This window comes from Odocoileus virginianus, chromosome 11 (genome assembly GCF_023699985.2).
Source record: "Odocoileus virginianus isolate 20LAN1187 ecotype Illinois chromosome 11, Ovbor_1.2, whole genome shotgun sequence".
In the NCBI taxonomy this organism is placed as follows: domain Eukaryota; kingdom Metazoa; phylum Chordata; class Mammalia; order Artiodactyla; family Cervidae; genus Odocoileus; species Odocoileus virginianus.
Window position 1 is genome coordinate 28,218,701 of NC_069684.1, and position 23,389 is coordinate 28,242,089.

Below are 23,389 nucleotides of genomic sequence, written 5' to 3' on the forward strand. Positions count from 1 at the left end.
TGGTTTTTTTTCCCATCAAAAAAATGAAGCTGAGAGAAAAAGGCAACTATATTTTGAAGTAAATTAATGTGATTCCTGTCACCAATATTCATGCTCCTCAGAGACTGAAGGCCATGGGCTGGCAGCTCTCACAGCCCTACCCAGCACCCCACCCCACCCTGGCCACTGGCTGCCGGTTTCCAGCAAAGCTTCACCTTTCAGTTTTCGAGGGAACAGCAGGAGCTTCGTCGTTTCCCACGGTGGGGGAGCCCGCCGCCCTGATGTGGTCAGTGTCTCCGGCAGCAGGGCTCTGAGTTCTCAGAAGCGAGATACAGCGATTACACTGGAATCAGAGTGCGGGCAGCCCGCGAGGTGCTGCGGGGGGTGGGGAGGGGGGCGGGGGATGCGGCGGTGGCTCAGAACTCCTCGTGCACACTGCGGGCGTAGTCCACCAGCTTGCTGCCTGTGAAGAACTCACTGTACTTCAGCACCTCCTCGGGCTCCAGGTAGTGATTCTGGTTCTCGTCAGCGATAGCGATCATCTGCTTGGCCTCATTGAGGGCGCTGAACTCGTTCATGGGGTCCATGTAGTCCTGCAAGGGCAGCAGCTCAGCCCCAATGTACCCCAAACCCTCCCTGGGTCAGGGGCATCTCCTTATGTTCAGGCCACACCCAGCTCCGCAGCCAAGGCCCCCCTGAGGACACCCTGCACTCATGGGGCACCTGCGCCTCGGCTACAGCAGGCAGAGCCTGGCCTGAAACACCCATCGGCTGGTAGGACAGAAACTGTGGAGCAAGGAGGTGGGCCTGTTCTGGAAGGCGGGCACCAGGCTGGAAGTGGCTCAGGGCCAGGCAGCCTCCACCTGTGTGGGCACCTCCCTGCCCATATCAGGGTGTCCAGCCACAGAAAGGCAGGGGGAAGGGAGGCCCTGGAGTGGGGCACATGCACACCAACCGCCAGGACAGCAGTGCTGACAGGCAGGGGTTCCCAAACCAGACATCCTGCCAGCTATAAGCAGGGATCAGGGGATTCTGGAATAAAATACAATGACTCATCCAGCCACGGGAGCAAACAAGCCCATGCAGCACCCACACACGACATCAGGGAAGACACAGATGGGCAGGCAATGGGTCTAGCCTGTGCACAGCCCTCCTGCCCGAGTCTGGCCAGACTGCCCATGGGGGACAGCATACCCGGGCCCAAGAAAGGGAGCCCATGACATCGGCTGCATAGCCCAGCTCAGAGGCTCCAGTTCCCGACCAGTGCCCAGCCACAGCCAGACCAACTCTGCCTCCCCGCACAGGATGGCCCCACACCCACCTCCAACTCCGCCATGGTCACGATCCCATCGTGGTTGGCGTCGATCAGCTCCTCAAACTCTCTCTTCCTATCCCGCACCCAGCCGTCATCAACATCCTGGCCCTGCTGGTTCTCCACGGTGCCCACGGGCAGAGAGATGAACTCAGACAGCGAGAGCTTCTTGTCACCGTCCTGGTCTGTGGGACAGGAGGGCAGATGTCAGACTTCAGTGGGCACAGGACCACCAAGGCCACTCGGGAGAAACAACCAATGGGGCTTTGCCACCAGGTTTTTAGTTTGTGTGGTTTCAGCGTGACCGAGAACAGCGACCACACAGTCCCCCAGGCCACCCAGTCTAGGACCGGCCCAGGCTGACCTCCGCGGCCAGGCCTCACCCAGGTCCCGGATGATCTCCTTGACCATGAACTGCAGCATGCCACGACTGTGCTCGGGGTGCAGGAACGATAGGAACTCGCTCTCTGTCAGCAGCAGGTCCGGGGGCGGGTTGTCCGCCTGATACCAGCGGTCTTTGAGGTTCTCCAGGACTTCCTGTGCTGAGAGAGATGTGTCCGTAAGGACCCAGGCACACATGACCGCTGTGGACATCTGCAAAGTTCTGAGATGCACAGCCCAAGAGAAGGGGGCAGCTCGGGACACAGAGGTGCCAGGACAAGGACCTGGCCCTCAGAGGGGAACTCAGCCCCCAGAGAACAGATGCCCAGGCCCCCAAGACGCAGATGCAAACTCTCAACTAAACAGGACCCCCAACCCAGACACAGGCCCCTTCAGACACAGACCCTCCCCCAACCCCAATGCAGCCCCACTCCTACTCGCTCCTGGGCAATGGAAAAAGTGCGGCCGGCCGGGGCCGCCAGCTCTGCAGGAACAAAGGCACAGCATGATTCCCTTCTGTTTCCTCCCATTCACTGGGTAGTGCTCTGAAGGAAAACCCAGTCTCCAGAGATAAGTCATGTGTCCCCCAAGCGACACTCACTCCCCCTGCCATGAGAAGGCCCAATGCAGGGAGAGGGGACGCTGGGGGCCAGTGGTCGGCAATGACCTACGTGTCCAGCGGGGGAGGGGGAAAAGCAAGCCCAGTACACCCAAAGCCTGCAAACGAGACCTGATTTGGAAAGAAGGTCTTTGCTGATATAATTGGTGAAAGGTCTTGAGGTAAGACCACTGGGATTCAGGTGGGCCCTCAGCTCAGGTGTCCTCGTGCAGGAGGAGAGACTGGAGAGCAGTGGCCACGACCAGGGACCTGGCAGCACCGGCTGGAGGCCTGGAAGGAGCCTGTCTGAGTGCACTGGGTGCCCGTCTGGGACAGTGGCCTTGGGGACCCACAGTGGCTCACCACTCAGCCCTCCCCCAATGCACTCTAGGGCCTCCGGGTGCCCCGACACTGCCCTTCACTTCTGATCCCAGATCTGCGCACCCCCAGCCCAGATGCATGAGCACAGGGGAGTCAGTTGAGGGCTGTGCAGACAGAGACTCCACAACCTCTAGATCCAGGAAGGACACATCCCGACCCACACACACCTCAGGGAAAGGGTGCTGAGGACAACCAGGCAGAGATAACTGGCAGCTGCCCGAGAAACCAGCGCCAAATCTCCAATGCTAGCAGGAGGACCAGGCCCCCAGCCACCTCTAAAGGACACCTTCAGGGGACTGTCTGAACCACAAGACAAACAATGAAAACACAAAATGGAGACATATAAAAATGGCCAATAGCCATTTTAGGAAGAAAATAAGGTTTAAAAACAACAGCAGAACCAAAATCCTGGGTGACATCACCTGCACAGGAAGGGGGCATCTATTCCACCCAGGAACAGACTGAAATGCTCTCAACTTGTACTCTGTTAAGTTAAACGGGTATCATCCATATGAGCAGGAAAAAGTAAAGCTATAAGATACAAACCCCTGCCCACAACAAGCAGCCCTCATGGGCACACCTGCAAAGCTGGGCACCCCCTTCACACCTGTCAGGCAGCCATGTGGGGTCATGTGACTGCTGAGAAAAGGAAAGTGGGGCATCTAAACCCCACATCAGCAGAGGGAAAGATGAAAGGGAAAAAAAGAAATAGAAACAGTAATGAGCTTATCTCATGGATTACAAAGACAGACTGGCTCACAAAATATAGCTAAACTTCATGTAGCCCATGAAAAAAGGAAATGCTTTGGAAAGACCAAGCCTCAAGGGCAGTTCACAGTTGAATTCTACACAACATGTGAGGAGGAGGCCACATCAATCTCCACAACCTCTTCCAAAAGAGAGCACAGGGAACACTTCTTGACTCACTCTATGAGGTCCTAACAACAAACATAGAAAGCACACAACAAGAAAAGAAATCTACAGACCAGTACCTCACATGAATACAAATGCAAAACACTCAACAAAATATTAGCAAATCAAACCCAACAACGTACACAAAGATTACAATCCAAGTAGGATTTATCCCAGAAAGGCAAGGTTGGTTCAACATCTGAAACTCAGTCTGATATTCACATCAACATGCTAATGAAGAAAAATCACATGATCCTACCAATAGATGCCAGCAAATTTGGAAAATTCACAGTGCCCACAGGACTGGAAAAGGTCAGTTTTCATTCCAATCCCAATGAAGGGCAATGCCAAAGAATGTTCAAACTACTGCACAATTACACTCATTTCACATGTTAGCAAGGTAACGCTCGAAATCCTTCAAGCTAGGCTTCAACAGTATGTGAACCAAGAATTTTCAGGTGTACAAGCTAAAGTTTAAAAAGGCAGAAGAACCAGAGATCAAATTGCCAACAGCCACTGGATCATAGAAAAACCAAAAGAATTCCAGAGAAATATCTACTTCTGCTTCATTGACTACACCAAAGCCTTTGACTGTGTGGATCACAATAAACTGGAAAATTCTTATAAAGATGAGAATACCAGACCACCTTACCTGACTGCTGAGAAAACTGGACACATGTCAAGAAGCAACAGTTAGAACCAGACATGGAACAACTGACTGGTTCCAAATTGGGAAAGGAGTACGTCAAGGCTGTATATTGTCACCCTGTTTATTTAACTTCTATGCAAGACACATCATGAGAAATGCCGGGCTGCATGAATCAAAAGCTGGAATCAAGATTGCCAAAAGAAATATCAACAACCTCCGATATGCAGATGATACCACTCTAAGGACAGAAAGTAAAAAGGAACTGAAGAGCCTCTTGATGAGAGTGAAAGAGGAGAGTGAAAAAGCTGGCTTAAAACTCAACATTCAAAAAACTAAGATCCTGGCATCCAGTCCTATCACTTCATGGCAAATAGCTGGGGAAAAAGTGGAAACAGTGGCAGATTTTGTTTTCCTGGACTTCAAAATCACTGTGGACAGTGACTGTAGCCACAAAATTAAAAGACGCTTGCTCCTTGGAAGAAAAACTATGACAAACCTAGACAGCATATTAAAAAGCAGAAACATTACTTTGCCAACAAAGGTCAATCTAGTCAAAGTTATGGTTTTTCCAGTAGTCATGTATGGATGTGAGAGCTGGGCCATGAAGAAGGCTGAGCACCAAAGAACTGATGCTTTTGAATTGTGATGTTGGAGAAGACTCTTAACAGTCCCTTGGACAGCAAGCAGATCAAACCAGTTAATCTTAAAGGAAATCAACCCTAAAAATTCATTGGAAGGACTGATGCTGAAGCTCCAATACTTTGACCACTTGATGCAAAGAGCTGACACACTGGGAAAGACCCTGATGCTGGGAAAGACTGAGGGCAAGAGAAGGAGGGTGACAGAGGATGAGTTGGTTGGATGGCATCATGGACTCTATGGACACGAGTTTAAGCAAGCTCTGGGAGATAGTGAAGCACAGGGAAGCCTGGTGTGCACCAATCTATGGGGTCGCAAAGAGTCAGACATGACTTAGCAACTGAACAACAATGACAATGCAAAAAGCATCTGACAAAATCCATTCATGAACACTCTCAGTAGACTAGGAACAGAGAGGACTCATCACCTTCATGAAGAACATCCACAAAAAATCTACAGCTAAGATCATACTAATAATTAATGGTGAGAAACTCAAAGCTTTCCCACTAAAATCAGATTTAAGGCAAGGATGCTCCTTTTCACCACTGCTTTTCAACATTGTATTGGAAGTCCTGATGCATTAGGACAAGAAAAGGAATAAAAGGGACAATGATTGGCAAAGAGAAAATACACCATCTTTGTTCAACAATGTCACAACTGCCTGTGTAGAAAACCCAAAAGAACAGACAAGAAACTCCTGGAACCACTGAGCAAGTACAGCAAGGCTGCAGGATGGAAGGCAGACATACAAAAGCCAGTCACTTTCCTGCACACCAGCAAGAACAAGTGAAACTGGGAATTAGAAACTAAAGAGGAACTTCTCTGGTCCAGTGGCTACGACTCCATGCTCCCAATGCAGGGGGCCTGGGATTGATCTCTGGTGGGGGAACCAAATCCCAGATGCTACAACAAAAGTCTTGCAAGTCACAGCAAAGATCAAACATCCCCATGTGCTGCAACCAAGACCCGGCACAGCCAAATAAGTATTTTAAAACAATAACAATAAACCTAAAAAAAAAAAGCAAGTGCAAACAGAAAGAAGGCATGGCTTGCCACTCAGCAGCAAAGAAGGGAGTCCAGTCCTAGAAACACCAACCCTGACAAAGAACAGTGGTGCCCACAGTGCATCTACAAATACACAACACAGCAGCAGCGGCCCTCACAAAGCAGAGGCAGGCAGGGCCACAGACACCTGCAGGAGGCCATGATACATTCAACCCTGATGGCCAGGTGGATACGAGACAAACAGGGAGCATCACAGGTACAGGGACATGCCAGAGAAAGTCCATCAAGAGAAGACAACACACTGGATGACAACGGCGGCGATGACATGCCGAGGAAAAGACTGAACAGGAGACCACAGGTGGCATGCTGCGCTCTGACAATGCCCATCGAGCCAAACCTGACACCTGGCTGCGAACAAACCCCCAGGGAGGGATGGGAGGGCGCAGAGCTGAAGACAGTAACCACTAAATGTCGTAAGAATTCTTCAGTGATGCTTTAGAACTCAGCTAACAGGTATCAAATTTTGTATCAGTGAGACAGGTTTTTAGAGGAACTTCTCTGAAAAGCTAAGGGGACAGTTACATCTGTTGCCATACTCGGTACCACAGTCACCAGGCACCGCGGGCAAGCACCCCCACAACCTCACTGACTCTCAGGGTCAGACCTCGTCCAGGGTTGAGGACCAGTCCCAGCCGAGACCTGCTTCCCAGTGCTCTGGTATGTTCTGCCACCTCCTCCCCAGAGCTCAAGCCACTAGAGACTGCCATCTGTCCCTGGGCCTCCCCCACATCATGCCTGAGGGTCCTGGAAGCTCTGCCTAAAGACCCTGCAGGAACACGGGCTGTGGCCATGTCTCACCCATGCTCCTCCCGGCACCTGCACTATCTCGGCGCCACACTGGCCATGGAAGCCAAGCACTCACTCTCCTCATCGATGTTCAGGTCCCACTTATTCTTTATCTTTTCAGCAACTTCTCTCTCATTGTGGCCTTTGGTCGCCAAAAACTTCACCTTGTACTCATCCCAAGATACGTGGCCTGAAAGAGCAGACCAACCTGTTAGGAACTTTAACAAGGAACCTTTTTTAAAAAGAGAATTTTAGTTATTTTAAGTCATCGGTCAAAAATCCTTGTGCCACAGGCAGCTACAGAGGCAGAAGCAGCAAATCACCAGCTTCAAGCTTCATCCCTGAGCCCAGCCGTGGGGTCCTCATTTGCACAGCCAGTGGGCCGCCCTCCTCTCCCTCCCTCGTCCTAGAGCCCCACTCCTGCCCATGAGCTGTCCTCTGCTGGCAGCCTCGGCCCCTCAGGGTCAGGCCGTGGGCTGCCCATACCGTCACCATCAGGGTCCACGGCTCGGAAGTGCGCCCTGCTCTCGGCAACAGCCTCCTGGAAGTGTTCAGCGGTCTTCTGCATGATCCAGTTCTGCATCTCCTTGGCGCTGATCCTCCTGTCGGTGTTCAAATCCACCCTGCGGGCCCACAGGCTGTATCAGTCAAGGCCTCCAGGACCCCGATAGACAGACAGAAGGACGGCCAGAGGGGCTCCACAGGAAGTATGAAACCACCAAAAACAGGGACACAGGAAAAGTTGAGTAGATATGGGGGAATCAGGGAGCACGCTGGGCAGTGTGCCTGGTCCTACACCATCAGTCTTGGGACCACCTTGCTACAGGATGGGGAGAACCATCAACCCAGTTCTTCGGACCACACACTTGGGACGCAAGCCTAATGAGCCCCAGTAACAGGACTGGATTTCAGACACCAGAGGAAAGTCGAGTTGACACACAGATACAGCCAGCGAGACAAAGAAACAGCTGTAGATGCAGGTGTGTCGAGAGGTGTGCAGATGTGAGTGTGTACATGGCTAGTGCACACCCATGGACATGGGTCAGAATGCACATGCATGTGTGAGTTGGTGCACACAAATGTACACACAGGTAAGTATGCATAGATATGTTATCAAGTCCATGGAGAGGACTACAAGCAATGACACCCCAGCAGCAATGCCCACACCCACTGCCTGGTTCCTTATCTCTAAATCCCACTCTCCAATGAAATAAACTAGCACTCCTTGGAGAACTGTGGCAGGAACATCACATAAGGAAGTGAAGCTGGAGTGGCTGACAGTGCAAGAAAGGGAGGAAGTGCTCAAAACAAGGAGCTGGGGGTTGATGATGTCCTGATGGCCAAGGCTGGAACGGATGAGCAGTGAAGGCTGGAACAGGGGAGTAGCCAGACAAACAGCACAGAGCTGGGTCCCCTCTAGGGTGCAGAAACACACCCACAAGTCCGTCGTCCTCACGGAATTCCAGACTACACGGTGGGTCTTCCCTGAGCTTAGCTCCCACCCCCAGCAGGGTGGGCTGCCTCTCCCTGAGTGGCTGCCAAAGAGATCAGAGAACATGACAAGGAGTAACTCTCCTTGGCAGATACCACCTGAGCCAGGTGACCAGGCCTACAGCCCCCGTGATGTCGTGCAAAGTCAGGTGCCCTGATGTGATGTGACAAGAGGGCACCTCACTTCTGGGGTCTTCTTTCCACAACCCCTGTCCAACCAGGAGAAAACACAGCAGACAAACCCCAAACAGGGACATGCTACAAACACCAGAGGAGGCCTCCTCATAGCTGTCAAGGCCACGAAAAGGTAGGATCCTGGATGGGATCCAGGGCAGAAAGAGGACCCTTGGGCAGCATGTGACCTGAAGTCTGGAGTGCCGGGAACAGTAATGGAACGCTGTTGTATTTTAATTTCCACAAATGTGCCTCGGTTTGCAACTTTTCTAAAAATCTAAAACTGCTCCCAAAATAAAAACCTTGCATAAGAAGTGCTGTGGCAACATTACTTCTGCTTGCTCAAAACTAGGTCCTGAGGCTTCTTGTTTGCTCTGGTCCGGGCGGGGACAGGTGAGGAGACAGCAGTTGGCATGTGGGAAAAACACGGGGCCCCACGTGGGAGAGACGGGTGTGTGGGGAATCTGAGCAAGAAGGTAAATGCAGGCTATACACCCCCAGCCCCACGAGAACCCCACCAGACACAGGATGTATAACAAAAATGTACAGTGTGGAGCACTGTAGAGCACATCTGGTCAGCCCCAGGACGCCCGGTCCTTTGGAGGCCAGTTTCTGCATTTCCCCACGACTTGGGGGGTTCCCCATGACCTGAACCCCACTGCCACCCCTGGGTGGGCACAGGGCACAGCTCAAGGCTGCACATCCATGGCTCAAATGCTGCCAACTTCCCAAGAGCACGTGTCAAGTCTCTACCTCCACAACACGACACCAAGCAGGGACTCGGTACAAAACCAGGGTGGGACCAACAGAGGGGCTGAGGCCAGCCACTCCCATGCCCCCCGCAGTCCCCACTGACACCTACTTGGAGAAGATGACCATCAGCTTCCTCCGGCTCTTCCGAGGCTCTGCGTCCTCCTCAAAGTCATCCATGTCCTTGCCCAGGAAGACCTCCTGGTGGAAATCTTTGTTGAGGTGCCCATCCATCTCCAGCTTCACCCCATTCAGGTGGTCCGGGGGCAGAATTTCATTTTCCTCCCTATTACCTGCTCTCTCTCGAGCAGACGAGTGGTTGGCAGGCCGGGCAGATGCATCCATCAGAAGGACAATGCCCAGGAGCCAGAGGCAGCAAGGAGCCAGGCCACAGAGGGGGACCTGCCTGGAGGCCATGGCCTCCGGGTCTGCACTGAGGGACAGGCTGCAAGTGTGGCCAGGAGCTGTGGAGAGAGAGGGGGGTGGGTAAAGAAGCGGGGAGGTGGCGACCACAGCCACCCACCACATCAGGCACTGCAGAAGGCCTTGCGGCTCATCCAGCACAGCTGCCCGCGGCCAACAGCTTGAGGCAGCCAGGCCCCGACTAGCCCTTAAATGTTTACAAGAGGATCCAGAGCCATCAGCCGATGGAGCCCCAGCAAATGCTTGGCTAAAGAGATGCTTACTTGGTAACACGAAATACAAGTCCTCAGTTTCCAGGGCCCATGCTGGACGTCCTGTTTTTGTTTTCGCCAGTTCTTACTCCCTCCCCAAGGTACACCCTGCATCGCTAGCCCTCTCCCCCTTCAGGCCCACAGCCCAGTGCCCAGCACAGTTAGTCTCAACTTGCTGGCAAAGAAGCTGACCCCAGAGTCACAACTCACACTCCAGATGCCAGCTCAGCACTCAAGCCCTGGGACCAGAACTAAGGCACCAGAGCTCCTCAGCCTCAGGCTCCTGCCCAAAGGCTCTGTGACACCTGGGGCCAACAGAGCCCAAACCACCAAGTAGGGAGCCACCCCTCCCACTCGCCATCTCCGTGACTCTCGTGTACACACATGTTCACACGTAAACACAGCATGTGCATGCACATGAGGCGTGCACAAGTGCACCTGTGCACATATACACATATACGTACCTACACACATAAACCCACATGTGCTCACATGCACACATAATACATGTCCTTGCTCCAGGGTCCCTCCCACCACAGGACCACATAATACACGTCCTTGCTCCAGGGTCCCTCCCACCACAGGACTCCTCAGAACCTACGTGCCCCTTAACGTGTTCCTCTTGGAGCCTGTTCACCAGGCAAACACCTTCTGACCCTTCCAGGTGCCTCAGAGGTCCCCTCCAGCAGGCCTGAGAGGGAGCAGCAGAGGGAAGCTCCTCAAGCCAGGGTGCCCGTTGGCAGCCAAGCTGAGGCACAAAGGGTTCCTGAACCACAGTGCCCATCACCAGACCAAGGAGACCCCTGTGCTGGCCGCAGCATGACAGAGGCCAGAGCCATGGGCTCTCCCTGGCCGGCAGACACTTGCTTCTCTGACGCCTCTTTTCTGTTCTACATGCTCCTGGCTAATATCTCCCCTGGCAGGGGCACACCTCTGCACGTCACTCTGATGAGGACAGAGTAAAGAAACAAAGCAAGTAATTAAATAGTTAACCCCACTAAGGTATCATAAGTAAAGGAAAAAGTATGGGAGACCCCTGTAAGTTAATGATCACTTAAGAGAACAGGTCTGCCTAACCACAAAACCAAGCAGTCTCGCGTAGCAACAAAACCATGCAACAGAAGCACAAGACATGCCCCAAAGCAATAAAACAATGGTGGAATAAGACCTACATCCTGCCTGCCAAGTCAGGAAGTTAATGATTCCTAGGACAAGCTCCTCTGGGCTCACTAAAAACAAAAATATAAGGAAAAGGTCACATTATACTGAAACCTGATACGATTTACCATACTTAAGTTACCACCTTTTTACTCAGTCCCACTGCACCAGGACAGCCCCAGTATGACCACATGGGGGCAGGGCAACATGACCACAAGGGACAGGGCAGCTTGACCACAAGGGGATAGGACAGTTTGATCACGGGGGGACAGGACAGCGTAACCACACAGGGACAAGACAGTTTGACCAGCCAAGAAAAAGAAGGTCCCCGCCCAACATGGAGGAGGAGCTGATGATGGAGGAGTGGCGTCTACTCAAGAACAAGGAAGAAGATGGTCTTCTCTCCCTCCCCACTGTCCTTTGGCTATAAAAACGGAGTAGCTTAATTCTCAGGGCAGAGTCCCCTTGTCTACCTGCTTGTATCTCTCATAAACGTCTTACACTATAAACTCTTTCCTCACCTGTCACCCTGGGGATCACTGAATTCTTTCTGCGCCAGACAAAAGAATCTCCACTTACTAAAGACACATCTGTCGGTTTCATGTTCTCTGGGCCCAGGTGCTACCTGGACCCCTGGACTAGATCCTGCTCTCCTGGCTCAGCTAGCTCATTCCTTAGAGGGGAAACTGTCTCACGGATGGGCAGCCTTGCGGCCCTCTTTCCATGTTTGAGAGCACCTGTACCCTCCTCACCAGAACCCACCTGCCGTGCACTCTGTGCTGCCACCGTCCCCTCAACCACGCCTGCTGGAACTCCAGTTTGTCCCCCTCTGAGAGCACTGTCCACGCAGCAGGCCTTTCCACTCCACCACCATGTGTATGTTTCCGGAGTTCCCGAGCAAAGCAAGACAACTTCCTCCTGATCTAAACACCGCCCTTGTGACTCATGGCCATAAACACACAGGTGTCCTGTCCAAACGGACTGAACTTCACTTCTGGAAAGAACGGTCAATGCCAGACTCTGCTTGTCTTGATGGTCGTACAGGGGGTGTTATTTACTTGATATTTTGCACAAAGAGTAAATGACCAGGTAGGTATCAGATTAGGTAGACTTCCTCTCCTTGGTTCACAAAACCTTGTTTCTGCACCTTGTTAAGCACAGGAGTCAGTCGCTCACTTCTCTCCCGTCCCAGCTGAAGGGATTTCAGAGCAGGGGCTGCCCTACAGACTGGGGGACCCTCCCTGGGCTCCTGAACACCCCTGGGGCCCACTCTGTGAAACAGGTAAGGCCACCGTCGTTAAAAAGCAAACGGTTTTTTAATAGATCCGTCCCCGGCTTCAGGAGTCGCACATGGCGTTGGCAACGACAGGCCCAGGCCGAGCTGGGTGTCCCGGGCCTCAGGCGGATCGGATGCTCCCCACCCCCAGCACGGCAGGGCCGCGACCCCTGACCCCGCTCCAGCGACCCCCGACCCAGGCACCCGAGGGGCCCTGTCGGCGGTAGCTGCGGGCCGTCCGAGGCCCAAGTCGGCTTGCGTGCCCCCTTCCCGCCGCCCCGGGGCCGGGCGGGAGCTGTCACGCCCCGCGGCCCTCACTCACCGGCCTCCCTCCCCTCACCCAGGATCCGCGAGCGCGGCCTGAGCGCCCGCTACGGCTCCAAAAGGCCTCCGCTTAGGCCGCAGCCATCTTTCTTCCGGGAAGAGGTGGGTCGGGTGGGGGCGGTGCGAACGGCGCGACCTCCCTACGCCGACGCCGGCGCAGCCATCTTTTCCCCGGGCGGAAGCGGCCTCACAGCTCTCCGGAGCGGCCAATGAGAACAGCGCGGGGATACACGTAGCCCGGCGGCGCGGCGCGGCCCCGGCCCTTCCCACGCGCGGCCTCGTTCCGCGGCGCTCCCCGCGCAATGAAGCTGCTGCGGCGCGCGTGGCGGCACCGGACGGCGCTGGGCCTGGGCGGCCTGGCACTGGGCGGTGTTGCGCTGCTCTACCTGGCGCGGTGCGCCGCGCCTCCCGACCCCGCGCTCGCCGGCCCCGCCGCACCGGCGCCCGTCGGCCCGGCGCGCGCCGCCGCCTTCCTGGCCGTGCTGGTGGCCAGCGCGCCGCGGGCGGCCGAGCGGCGCAGCGTAGTCCGCAGCACGTGGCTGGCGGCGCGGCGCGGCGGCCCCGGGGACGTGTGGGCGCGTTTCGCCGTGGGCACCAGTGGGCTGGGCGACGAGGAACGGCGCGCCCTGGAGCGGGAGCAGGCTCAGCATGGCGACCTGCTGCTGCTGCCCGGGGTGCGTGACGCGTACGAGAACCTCACGGCCAAGGTGCTGGCCATGCTGGCCTGGCTAGACGAGCACGTGGCCTTCGAATTCGTGCTCAAGGCGGACGACGACTCGTTCGCGCGCCTGGACGCAGTACTGGCCGAACTGCGCGCCCGCGACCCTGCCCGCCGCCGCCGCCTCTACTGGGGCTTCTTCTCGGGCCGTGGCCGTGTCCGGCCTGGGGGCCGCTGGCGTGAGGCCGCCTGGCAGCTGTGTGACTACTACCTACCCTACGCGCTTGGCGGTGGCTACGTGCTTTCTGCCGACCTGGTGCGCTACTTGCGCCTCAGCCGCGAGTACCTGCGTGCCTGGCACAGCGAGGACGTGTCGTTGGGCGCCTGGCTGGCGCCAGTGGACGTGCAGCGAGAGCACGACCCGCGGTTTGACACCGAGTACAAGTCCCGCGGCTGCAATAACCAGTACCTGGTGACGCACAAGCAGAGCCTGGAGGACATGCTGGAGAAACACCGGACACTGACGCACGAGGGCCGCCTGTGCAAGCGCGAGGTGCAGCTGCGCCTGTCCTACGTCTATGACTGGTCGGCACCGCCCTCGCAGTGCTGTCAGAGGAAAGAGGGCATCCCCTGACGGCCGAGCTGGCCCACGCGCCCACAGGACGCCAGGGTCTCGACCCCGCCAGAAGCGGTGCTGAAAGGCCTCCCATCGGCCTTCCGCTGGCAAAGCTGACAGCTTCTGCATGGTCCTTAGCATGAGGCTGGCTCTCGAGAGGACCCGGTTTACCTGGTGACAACAGGCTCCCAGAAGATGCCTAGCAGCGGTGGATGACTCTAAACCCAGGAACCAGTCCATGCCCACCCGAGGGCATCTTCTGTGTCTGGAACCAGCATCGTGTCCAGGCAGCCCCATGGGGCATGGGGCCTGTTCAGTTACCTTCCTCTCCCAGGCTGATGCCAAGGAGCCAGAGGGTGTAGCTGGCGGGACTTGCAGGACCTGACTCCAAAGAAAAATTCCCAACCCCATCGGGGCAGGGGACAGTGTCATGTCCTGCAGCCACTGTACTGACCGTCCACCTGCACCAAGGGCCATGACCGCATAAACTGGGCCCTGGCACTTGGACACTCGAGGTGTGATGCAACCCAACAGTTTTTATTGAAGTTACTTCACCTTGTGCAGTTAGGTCATCGCTTGCGTCTCCTGCTGGTATCGTTTGTCACGTGTCATCTAGTATTTAAGTCAGTTGCGTGTGAATCAGCTTTCATGGTATTTTGGTCTGTGTCTGGAGTGAATTCGTGGTACGTGTAATTCAGAGCTTGCCTGTGATTTATTTATAAATTTTGTAACTTTTGAATAGTTTTAAGTTGGGAGTGTATGGGTGTCTGTATGTTTTAAGTTATTTAAGAGAAGACTTTTCTATCAAAACTTGGAATTTATGGATTAATCTATTTTTCCAGCTTGCGTTGTAGACCCATTGCTGCTTGAGTGTTGAAACATGGAAGAATTCAAAAGTATCTGTCGCTCTTCCATTTTCATGGTAGGTGACCCCACTTCCTCTCTCTAAAAACACTTCCCTTTCAGCCTTCCTCATGGCCACACAGGGCAGGTGTTTCTGGAAGCACTGACAAGCTTTCCCAAAGTCTGTCTTGACACAGCCCTGCTGGGCTACATCCCCTTGGGGGCAGCGGGTGTTCACAGCACCTTTGCACATACCCGAAGGTTGTTTTCCAGTTGATCAGTTGTATCTAACTTTGTGACCCCATGGACTGCTGCACGCCAGGCTTCCATGTCCATCACCAACTCCCAAAGCTTGCTCAAACTCATGTCCATCAAGTCAGCGATACCATCCAACCATCTCATCCTCTGTCATCCCCCTCTCCCGCCTTCAGTCTTTCCCAGCATCAGGGTCTTTTCTAATGAGTCAGCTCTGTTCCTTGTTAAACGTGGAGAATGAGCTCTATAGTCATGACTGAAGTCAGATAAAGTGGCAATGGAGGCCTCTCCTCAGCTGGGTGGATTCTGCATTTTCTGTCTGTTAACCAGGCCCTGCTGCCCCCTGCCTGCAGCCTGCTCTGGGGCACTGGGAACCAGACGGAGGGCACACACCTCTGACCCGCCCCTTGGCTGCCATTCTCAGGCTGTGGATTTTAAGAATGGGTGTTTTGGCCCAGGCAGCTCACACAGTGGGTGGCTGTCTCATGGCTCTGAAGCCTGGGGTTCTGCAATCGGGTGCCGGCGTGGTCAGGTTCTGGTGATGCTTTCTTGCTGCTGTGCAGATGGCCACTTTCCCACCACACCGTGGTTACAAGGTGTAACTGATCCGGCTCTGGTTACAAGGTGTGGGCTTTGCTCCAGAACTGACCATGTGGCTAGACAAGGATTCAGGGAAGGATCCAGGTTTTGGGGACACCAGGGTGAGCAGGATGGGGCCCTGCCCCCTGCTAGGGGGGCGCTGGGGGATGCTGACCACAGCAGGATGCTGTTCCTACTGACCGTATGGGATGATGGTCCTGGGATGTCTTGTCTCCAACTCAGGATCATTGGAGGAGTTGGGAGACACACATGTCTGTTTCTCAGGACAGGACTCATGGAAGCCCACATGGCCAGCTCAGAGCCTCTGGACTCTCAGATCCCTGCCCAGCACCAATGTCTAAGTGCATGCATGCTCAGTTGTATCCAACTCTTTGCGACCCCATGGACTAGCCCACCAAGCTTCTTTGTCCATCAGATTCTCCAGGCAAGAATACTGGCGTGAGTAGCCATTTCCTCCTCCAGAGGATCTTCCCGACCCAGGGATCAAACATGTGTCTCCCAAATCTCCTGCATTGCAGGCAGAGTCTTTGCCGCTTGAACAAGACTGCTTAGTAAAAAGTCTACAATTCCCGGCATCTGTGTTGGGGGCAGGGCACTTGTGAGCTTTAGTATTTAGTTGAACCCCCTGAAAGTGCCAGTGTGTAGCCAGTTTTGACCTTCAAAAGTACAAATTTTGTATTCATCCTAGAACATTAAATTTCAGAACACACTCTGGGCTGATGGTTATTCTCCACACTGTGGCTGATGAGATGTCAGCATGCTGGAGCTGAAGGCCAGGACCCCTTCCTGGAGCCCACGGACAGGCTACATGTGAACATCACAGAGCCCAGCCTGTCACAGACCTGGAGGAGTCTCCTGTCCTCTGCCTCTGCTCCTGTCCGCTGTCTGAGCTGCAGATTCTCCCGGCTAAACGAGCCAAGCCCTCACCCTCTGTACCCCCTGGCTCTGTCCATTGCCTGTGGTCTGACCGCAGTGCCCCTCCCAGGCAGCCCTCCTGGTCTGCACCTCCCACCTGCTGAGGCACTTGCCATGAAGTCCATGCTCTCTAGGCGTGTGTGCCCTGTGGACCTGGGGCCAGACCAGGTTCAGAAGGCAGCAGACCTTCGGGAGTGGGAAGTCAGACCACCGAACTGGTTTCTACAGGGGAATTTAGGATACAAGACACCTCAACTGCACAGCACACAGAGCCAAAACTCAAAGCTTAACTTAAAAATATATACAATATCACTAATTAATAAAATAGAGAAACATGGGACCTGAGAGTCTGGAGGAGGCCATGTGCCCCAGGATGGTCCAGATCCAGGGAGCAGTCCTGGGGCACCCAACTGCTGGGTCACCACACAGCCTCGACTGGAACCCCCCATCCACCTCACCCCTCTAGACACCCCCAAAGCCTGACTTCCACCTGATGTGACTCAGCAAGACCAGGGATGTAGTGGGCCAGGAGTTCGCCCAGGACACAGCTGCCAGGAGAGACCCTAGGACAGAAAAGGGGTGAGGCTCCCCTCAAGTGAGGCTGGAGGTATGCCCACCCTCCGTATTTGCCTTCCCAGCTTCCAGGCCCTGCAGTGCAGGCCTGTGTGCAGCTTGGAGCTGGAGGAGCCAGCCACCCAGCGGCCCTCTTGTCCCTGTGCACTGGCCAGCCCCTGATTCATCCCAGTGTTGCTGAATATACCAGGAGTAGACAGTAAGCTCTGGCCTTGGGAACGTCCCCCAGCCTCATGTGCACATGATGAAAATAGATTCAAAGATCCCTGGTGTTTCAAGAGCTGCAACCCTGGAAGTCTGTACCCCCTTGCTGGAAGCCTGGAAGGGAGATGTGGGGAGGGGGCGATGCAGCCGACCCCAAGATGCTGACATCGTCATGTGGGGTGGGGGTCCTTCCCCGACTTCACCACCTCCAACCAGCCACTGAGCTGTGGGGCTGCTGGGGACCTGTCCGGAATGTGGGACCAGCCAAGCCAGCACTTGGGAGTAGTAGGAGCCAGCGCTGGGACTTCCCTGGTGGTCCAGTGTTTAAGACCACTTCCACTGCAGGGGGCACGGTTTCCATCACTAGTAGGGAAACTTAAGATCCTGCATGCTGTGCTGTGCACCCAGCACATGGAAAAAAATTTTGTAATAGAAGCCAGCAGGGCAGCTGGGGACCCACAGCCACTGCCCCGCAGCCTGAGCTGGCACATTGTGGGCTGTGTTTAGCCCTGCTGCCTGTCCCTCGGCAACCCCACACTCAGGCCCCTTTCCTGGGCTCCTGGCTGCAGCCTCCTCCGCCCTCCACACCAGACTCACTCCTGCCCCAAGCCCCCACCAGCCCTGGTTTACTTGAACGTCACTTCCTCATCCTCGTTTGGGGTTGGTGTGGGGGTTGCTGTCCAGGTCACCCACAACTGCTCTCACTGGTCTCAAGCCTTCCTCGGTCATCCTGGGAGTGAGCTGTCCTAGAAGTGAGCCATCCTGGGAACCTGGAGCTCTTCACCTGCTGCCTGCTGGGCCCTACTGTTCAAAAGACACCGGCAGAGCTGGTGCTGCCGGGCACGCTGGGTCCTTGGGAGGGGCCTGGGTGGCTGCCCTGGCCTCCCCAGTGGTCTTCCTAGGATGTGTCCCGCCCCCTCAGACCTTCTCCACCCGTCTGCTTCAGTGTGTGGTGGGCAGCAGGGGTTGGGGGGGTGCGATCCCACACTTGGCTGCGCTGCATCCACAGAAGATGGGTTCAAGTCCCAGCCCAAGGACCTGGGAGTGGCCTGAGTGGGAAGTAGGGTCTTTGCAGGTGTAACCAAGGTGAGGACGGCAGGGGGCCTACTGCAGAATGACTGTCCTCATAGGAAGAGGAAGCAGAGGCTAGGGAGGAGAAGGCAGAGTCCAAGAAGGCTTCCAGGAGCTCCACCCCCAGTCTGCTGAGCCGTGGATTTCATCAGCGCACTCCAGAGCAGACACCTCAGACCGCTCAGCTGCTGGCCGGGCCCAATCTCACCACCTCTCAGGGCTCAGCACAGACCCAGCTGTCTGGGGGCAGGCTTCCAATGTCCAGGCTTCAGGGTGGGAGCGCGTGGCCTATGGCGACCACACTGGGGTCCCCACGGACTATGCCTCCTCTGCCTGGTCCCACATTCCCTGCATCCCTTGGTCCCCCACCCAATATCTGCAGGTCTCACAGGGGCAGTCAACCCTCGTCTCAGGCCCCCTGCCCCCAGCACACATTCACGTCATGAGACCACTGACTCTTGCCCATCCAGGGCCCAGGGAGCCCACCGCAGCTGCTGCAGACAGACCTAAAGCATGGCAGGTGCCCAGTCCCCCACGGGGCCTCCAGCATCAGAGAACCCAGAGTCAAGATCGCGTTCAGTTGCTGCTTGATGCTTGCACTCTTGTCCAGGGTCATGGCGAGGGGTGTGGGCTGGTTTCCCTCCCTAGAAACACACTCTGGGCTGAGCTGACATCTCTCTCCCACTCTGAGTCTAGGAAGCAGGTGAAAAGCCACCATCCACCCAGCCTCCTAGGCCTGGGTCTCCCCTGGGGGTTGCTGTCCCCATAGCCCTGGGACCTGGAAGACTGCTCACCTATCACCTGGCCTCTGTGGGCACCCACCAAGGCCAGCCCGGGCCCCCCAGACCACACCCTCTGTTCTGCTCCCACAGAAAGTGTGCATCAACCTCCCTCCACGCACCCCCCAGCTCTCCCTGTCCCCTCCCCCCACTGGCCCCCAGCACCCTCCTCCATCTGTGGATGGCAGTACTGGCTCCCAGCCCTCCACTCCCCACCCGCCCAGACCTTCCCACCCTTACACAGCCTTACCCCCAGCAGAGGAGGCACTATTCACCACCGCCACACTGCAGCCAGGAGACCCCTCCTCAGCCCTGACACTGGCCACCCCCCCAGGGTCCCCGGGTTCCCTCCTCTGCCGGGGTTCCCTGGAACCTTCCCCACCCTTCCTGATGACCCTGAGCCTCCCCAGTCATGGAGCCCACCAGAAGGGTGACGGGAAGAGAACAGGAGGCAAGGGGGAGACTGCCAGCCTCAGGCCCCTGCTCGGGCCACGGTGACCAGTGAGACCCTCCTCGTGGCCTTGTGGCCATCCTGTGAATCGTGGCTGCGGCACCAGCTCTGCCCAGGGCCCAGTTCTGGCAGGAATGAGCCAACATCTGAATCTTCACTGATGCCCCTCCCAGCTGCTGGGGCACCCGAACAGGACTCAGGGAATGAGTGAAATCAGGAAAGGTAAGCAGTTCCTGTGAGGCTGGGGCAGGGACCCCAAGGACCCTCCAACCTAGGCTAGGATCCGATCCCCCTCTGGATGTCAGCGTTAGTCACCCAGGTCAGAAGACTGCACACAGGTACACCCCCCCAGTCCAAGCACTGGCAGGCATGCCCCGGTCCACCGAGCCCCACCTGACTGACGAGATCTGCCCTCGCTGCCCCCAGGAGAGCCAGCCTTGGCTGGGGGGAGGGGAGGGACCCTCCTCACCACACCGTGCCCTGGGCTCACAGCTGGTGCCCCGTCGCCCCTGACCCCAGGTCCCAGCACTTCCCCTGCCCACAGCCCCTGGGGCCGGCTATGTCCACCAGACAGGGCTCTGCTGGCCGCGGTGCTGGGCAATGCTCAAGGCTGGGGAGGAACCCGGAGCCATGGTGGCCGTGGGGGCCTAGACGGGGGGTGACTCGGTCCCTTAAACACTGAACCTCCATGGCCCTGCCCACAGGACGGGCGCCAGGGCAGGTCTCGGTCCAGCGCCCACCTCCCGCTGACCCAGGGCCTGACCCGGTCTGGTGACCCAAAAAGAAAGAAACCTGAGCTCTGCCCCTCCCTCCAGTGGCGTCTGAGGGTCTCAGCAGCCCAATCCCCAAGGGGCTCCTGCATCCCTGCCACCATCGCCCATGTGGTGCCCTGCAGAGTCCCAGGCAGATCCCAGTCTGCCCCTCTGGCCCCAGAGGAGGGACAGGGAAGCCTCCAGAGTGAAGTCCAGGCTGATTCCGCTGCAGGGCCTGGAGCAGGGTGGCTTCACTTCAGGTAACACCCCTTCCTGTTCAGTTCTGATCTCACACACCCAGGCCTCTGGAAGGGTGTGGGCACAGGTGGCCATCTAGGCTGGCCTGGCCACCACCCCAGGTGTGTGTGACATGTCGGCTGTTGCAACACCAATGTTATCACACCAGAGGAGTCTGTGAGTCACTGCCCTAGAGCAGGTTGCATCCAAATCCTCCAGAACAAAGGTCTTTTGTCCCCGTGCCCCCACCCTCCCATCCCCCTACACACCGTGGGCACCTTCAGACGTACCCACAGATGCCCCCATTCTCCCAGCCCCCCGACCCTGTGGGCACCATCTGACGCACCCTCAGATGCCCCCAGCCCCCAGCCCCCTGACACCATGGGCGCTATCCGACATACCGTCAGATGCACCGAGGGGCAGGCATGCTGATAGAGGTGGTGGGCATAGACATGGACACAGGTCAAGGGGGAGGGTGTGCCCAGTAGCCAGCCGGGTGGGTTCCCCAGCCTGACTTGACCCAGCTCCAGGGGCTGAACTGGGGGAGATCCCAGGCTGCTGGAGGCCTCAGCTCCTGTATCAGCTCCTGGATCAGTCAGGTCGAGACTGAGCACCTCCAGGACCTGGGGCAAGGTTGGGCGGCCTGAACGTGGAGCCCAGAGGGCACGTGGCCAAGCCCAGTCAGTGAACACAGCCCCCCAGCACCCCTGAGCGAGGGCCCCTGGGCACAGCCAGGTCCCAGGTCAGACCACTGAGTGCCGGCTGGGGGCCTCAGACAAGATAAGGCTCCCTGCGGCCCCTGAGGAGCTTCTGCCCCAGGTTGGGGGTCTGGAACCCCTCTCCCTTCACCCAGAGTTCCTGTTCGTCGGGGAGTCCAGCTTTCAGGTTCCAGGGAACTGATCCCTCCCCACCGGGATCAGTGATGGTGTGGTCACCAGCCCAAGTGTCCAGAACAACAGCTCCCAGAACTGGACAATGCCAGTAGTTCTCCCAGTGCCAGGGACCCCGACTGCACTGACCTGAGCCCAGGGACTGCCTGGGCATGGGCACAGGCCACCGGCGCCTGGACACCAACTCTGCATTCACCCCTGGGGGCCCAGTGATTCCAGTTCAGGAAAGCCTAAGCCCCAGGGCAGAGATGGAGGACACACAGAGGCCCCCAGACACACCACATAGACACCGGGGACTTTGACGGGGTTCCACCTGGACCACAGAGTCACCATCACCCCTACCCTGACCCATCTGTAGCCCCCAGAGGGGACCATGAGGGTGGGGCCTGGAACACCCAGCCTGCCCACCCCTGTCCTCCCCATTTCCTGCCACAGCTATTCCCAGCCCCCAAGATAACTTGCCACTTTCCTAAGCCAGAGGCCCATTTCCTGTCTGCACTCCAACCAGATAACAGCAGAGGGTGCTGGGAGCAGGTTCTCACCCGACTGGGAGACACGCCGGCCCCAGAACCTCAGGGACAGCCTCAGCCTCAGGGCCAGGAGGGATGGTCAAGGGAAGCTGGCTACAGCCCCAGGCCCAGGGCTCAGGGAGTGTCTTCCATCCCAGGAGCCCTGGCATGGCCAGTCTGCAGATCAGCTCTGGCTGCAGGCAGATCAACGGAGATTGAGGGCAGTGAGCCCTAGAAAAGCCAGGAAGGTCAGCCCAGCACCTCCTGCGGCTCCAGGGCAGGGCTTGATCAGGGCTCAAGCTGAGGCTGCCCAGTGCAGTGCTGGCCATCCCAAAGTCCAGCCTGGAAAGCAGAGTCTGGGCCAGAAACAAGCCCTGTCCCCAGGCCCCCCACCCCAGACCCCAGTGAGCCCCCTACCCTGAGCAGCAACAGCTCCTGCAACCCACCTGAGGAGCCCCTGCTCAGGCCGTGTGGGTGTGACCCAAAGGGCCCAGGGTCCAGGGTCCTGCAAACCCCTTCAAGGCTCGGAGGCTTAGCAAACATCCCAGTTTGGGTCTGGCTCCAGCAGATGGCAGAGCTGAGAGATGATGCAGCTGGGTCCAGGGTGGAGTCTCCTGGGGGCTTTACCCTGCATTGGCCCCTTATCTGCACTGGGGGGTCAGCCTACGTCCTCAAGGGCCAGTGTGGGCCTGAACCCCCTGCCACCGCACTCAGGCGCCTAGACCCGCCTATAACAGCCACTGGTGCCCACATCAGACCCCCATTTCTTTGCTCGTGCACCCCCAGCGCCATGCTGGGGGCTCAGTTGGAGACCGCACATTCCGGGGGAATTACAGCTAAGTGGTTAATGACCTCCCATTAGGGGCAGAAGCCGAGAGGAAGACGAGACAGACCAGGAGGCGATGAAGTCGGGCGCCAGCCCTGGCCACCTGCCCAAGGGAGCCCAGGCAGCTGGCTCATCTGTCCTGTCCGTCTCTCTTCTCTTCATCTCCTATCTCCCACCTGTCACCCCAGCAGGGCCTGGGCTGACCCCTGTCATCACAACTCCAGGACAGGACCAAGTGAGGAGGCAATCCCTGCCCCCTCTCAGGCCAGGTAGGGTAAGGGAACTGAGAGGCCTCCTAAGCCAGAGGCCCATCTTCTGTCTGCACTCCAACCAGATAACAGCAGAGGGTGCAGGCTCTGAGCTGACTGGCAGACACGCCGGCCCCAGAACCTTAGGGACATTCTCAGCCTCAGGGCCAGGCGGGATTGTCAAGGGCAGCTTGGTGCCAAAGGACTGTCAGCAGAGCCCTGGGAACAGGGAGGAGTCTGGCTGTGCGTCCTGCCAGGCACAGCCTCAGTATCTCCCGTACACGGGCAGCAACACTGACCGGTACCTGCAGCCAAGCAGGACTCGGACAGACGGCAGCCCCAGGAAGCCTGGGTTCTGGGGCCCACACAGGCCCTCAGTGATGTGGAGCAGCGGCCCTGGCCTCCCCCATTCT

The 23,389-nt window shown here is 56.7% G+C and overlaps 2 protein-coding genes across 5 annotated transcripts; one reads left to right on the forward strand and one right to left on the reverse strand.

The window, feature by feature from the left end:
* Positions 1 to 30: 30 nt before the first annotated feature.
* On the reverse strand, positions 31 to 12,660 carry SDF4 (stromal cell derived factor 4). 4 transcript variants are annotated; one of them, XM_020873738.2, is made up of 8 exons: positions 12,548 to 12,635; positions 10,964 to 11,020; positions 9,230 to 9,581; positions 7,189 to 7,325; positions 6,779 to 6,892; positions 1,675 to 1,833; positions 1,301 to 1,476; positions 31 to 572 (listed from the first exon to the last, which is right to left on the reverse strand). In XM_020873738.2, the coding sequence occupies exons 3-8, from the start codon at positions 9,532 to 9,534 to the stop codon at positions 396 to 398; spliced, it is 1,068 nt and encodes a 355-aa protein (XP_020729397.1). In that variant the 5' UTR covers positions 9,535 to 9,581; positions 10,964 to 11,020; positions 12,548 to 12,635; the 3' UTR covers positions 31 to 395. The 4 variants fall into 4 exon arrangements, with proteins under 4 accessions (XP_020729397.1, XP_020729396.1, XP_020729398.1 ...); XM_020873737.2 differs by lacking the exon at positions 10,964 to 11,020 and adding an exon at positions 11,712 to 11,943; XM_020873739.2 differs by lacking the exon at positions 10,964 to 11,020 and having other exon boundaries at positions 12,566 to 12,660.
* Positions 12,661 to 12,846: 186 nt separating this feature from the next.
* B3GALT6 (beta-1,3-galactosyltransferase 6) lies at positions 12,847 to 14,571 on the forward strand. Its single transcript, XM_020873741.2, has one exon. The coding sequence runs from the start codon at positions 12,852 to 12,854 to the stop codon at positions 13,839 to 13,841; it is 990 nt and encodes a 329-aa protein (XP_020729400.2). The 5' UTR covers positions 12,847 to 12,851; the 3' UTR covers positions 13,842 to 14,571.
* The last annotated feature ends 8,818 nt before the right edge of the window (positions 14,572 to 23,389 follow it).